At 31.2% G+C, this 2,847-nt stretch overlaps 1 protein-coding gene across 1 annotated transcript; it reads right to left on the bottom strand.

Annotated features, from left to right (window-relative positions):
- Positions 1-459: 459 nt before the first annotated feature.
- Positions 460-867, bottom strand: LOC120219255. Its single transcript, XM_039216091.1, has one exon. It carries the CDS (start codon positions 865-867, stop codon positions 460-462), a length of 408 nt encoding a protein of 135 aa, XP_039072022.1.
- Between the last annotated feature and the right edge of the window lie 1,980 nt (positions 868-2,847).

Raw genomic sequence — 2,847 nt, 5'->3', positions numbered from 1 at the left:
GGATGAGGGTAATCATCATCAAGGAAATTTCAAAGTCTTATATGTTTTAGATACTTTATTTATATTTTCTATTAGAAATTTGTTTTAGTTCCTTAAAATTTTATAAGTTTGTATTCCTTTATAATTTTACAAGTTCATCCCTAACTTAAAATAATATATTTGTCCATTATTATAATTATTTTTAAAGAGAGATGTAACTTTATTATTCTGTAAATAACCCTTTTTGGAAAAATCTAATATATTTTTATGAAATTGAAAATTCAGATGATTTATCGTTGAGATCTAGAAAGTGTTTGCAAATGTTTTTTTGGATAATCAATTTCATTACCCAAGAAAGCAGAATTATGCTACAAAAAAACCAACTCATTACAACACATCATCCATCTAATAGCAAAGCATTACCAAAGAGACCAGATGCAAAACAAAGGCTAACAAGGAACAGAGAAAACAACATCACAATTATGAAATACCCCAGCTAACACAAAGGGCAATGTTCCTAGAGTAACTTCTGTTAATTGGCCAACCATCGAGTCGAATCTGGATATCAGTTTTAATGCTCAACAGGATATCACTCATCGGCCTAAGCAATCCACCATACAGTCTGTTGTTCATTTCTCTCCATATGACATACACATAGCTTGTCAAAGCAAGCTTAAACACTCTCGTGAGAAGGGACTTTCCTTTAAGGCAGTGAGCAGCCCATGAAAGCTCGCCTTCCCAGTGGCTTACTCTTCGGTTAACTCCACAGAGCAGAAGGATGGCCTTCCACAGGCTTTTAGCATAATCACATTCAAAGAAAATGTGATTTCTAGTCTTAGGCACCAAATCACAGAAGAGACATCGATCATTCTCTATTACTAGTCCCATTCGCGTCAGTCTAACCCGGGTGGGAAGCCTATCCAAAATGGTCATCCACAGAATTATACTGTGTTTAAGGATGCGCCCGGAAAACCAAACCAGATGATGCCAAGCAACGTGTTTGCAAATGTTTGCTTAACGGTTTTAAGTATTTACTTTCAAGTTTTATCATACGTAATATTATGATATTCATTTGAGAGGTAATCTTATTATAATAATATTTTATAAAGTTTTTTATTTAAATTACACCCAAACAATATTATTGAATAAAATGACATCCTTTTGGTAAAAGCGTGCCATATTAGAAATGTCTTTTAAAATATCATTTTATAGAGTATACATTTGTCTACGTGATGTGTTTTTTTTTTGAATTGTCTCTTCTATCAGGATTACGTTCATGATTAAAATGTAAAGAAATAAAAATAATTAGTTAAAAATTGTATGATTTTTATTTTTTTAACAAATAATGTGGGTAGTACGTGTCAATGGCATTTATTTGCACGAGCAAAGCCAAACATTGACAGTATTGATGCTCGTGTATAGGTATCGTCTTCAACAACTCAATGAAAATATGTTTAAAATATTATATTTAAACACTTTAAATATAAACGATGTGTGATTTGAGAATATAATGAAAACAAAATATTGTTTTTGAACTGTGAAATACAATTTTTAAGTTTGATCAAACTCTTATTAATGTGATAATTAAAGACAATTTTGAATGTCGAGATCTCAAGTATTTCAAAAGTTAAAAATTGTATTGACAGTGTACTGATATAGGTCCGATCAAGTTTAATAATTGTCTTTGATTATAATCTTATAAAATTCAACACAATTTATATACAAAGATTTTTAAAATATTTAATTATAATCTTCTAAACATGCCCTCATTGAGTTATTAAAGATAAAGTTAATATACGCACGTCATTATTGTCACTGACGACTCATGTTTACGCTCGACTTAATCTCGATTTTGAATAATGTTAATATATTTTTTGATTAATCTGGTGTGAATATAATGTAATATTTATTTGTTTAAAAACTTAATCATTTAGTATTAAATGTTTATATCTTGTATATGTGATGTTTGAACTTAAAATCTTATAGATTAACAACAATTTATTCCTCACTAATATTATTTGGTACGTGCAAACATCTCGGAGAAGACTGTGGTACTAAAAGACATCCTTAAAGTTGATAGGCGGTAGCCGAGACACCTAAAAAACATGATTGGATATGTTAGATCGTCTATAATCAACTATTCGATCCACGACACTTTTAAAAATTTATTTACAACAATTATAATTAGGATAATATTTATATTTAATAAAATTAATATGTGATATGAAAAAGTAACACTTTTTAATATTATATAATTATCAACATTAACGAAAAAAAACTGAAAATAGAAAAAAATCCACAATATTTGAAAAGGGTAGAAATGTCTTTGAGGAGTCTGGAAAGTAGAAAGGGGGTGCTCGTAATAAATTAGTACAAACAAAATGATTTTAAACAGAGATTAATTAGTTAATATTTAACTAAGTTGGTAGAGCACAAGGTTCTTAATTTTGAGGTCGTGGGATCGAGTCCCACGGAGGGCATTTCATAATTCGGAAGTCTCTTACGGAAGCTACTCTCAACCTGGTGTTGGGAGTAACCTACTATTTTACCTCCCCTTACCCCATATATATTAGAAAAAGGGACAACCAACTATTAATTAGTTAATATTTAAATATATAAACCTGCAAAAACAGAAAAAGGCGTATGAGTACTGAGAGAGGTCACGTGCGCACGTGACATCGGCAGTGAGTCGGTGCATCGTTTCTCATAAAGAAAAGCGAAAGCGCACGAATTGCGGGGCACTGCGTCCCCTACATGAGAACCCTCCATTCCATCTACTCGCGCCCTTTTCATCCACGCTTCACTAACAATAAAAATAGGTCTAATTCTGGATTTAGTCCGTCTCTTATGCTGGGAATTTTAATTACT

Source organism: Hibiscus syriacus, unplaced genomic scaffold (assembly GCF_006381635.1).
Source record: "Hibiscus syriacus cultivar Baekdansim isolate YM2019G1 unplaced genomic scaffold, ASM638163v2 tig00110206_pilon, whole genome shotgun sequence".
Taxonomy (NCBI): Eukaryota; Viridiplantae; Streptophyta; class Magnoliopsida; order Malvales; family Malvaceae; genus Hibiscus; species Hibiscus syriacus.
The sequence above is the reverse complement of the archived record's forward strand: the minus strand, read 5'-3'. Positions and strand labels throughout refer to the sequence as shown.

Coding starts and splice junctions, on each gene's coding strand:
- LOC120219255 (XM_039216091.1), bottom strand. CDS start 867: ATGGGACTAGTAATAGAGAATGATCGATGTCTCTTCTGTGATTTGGTG.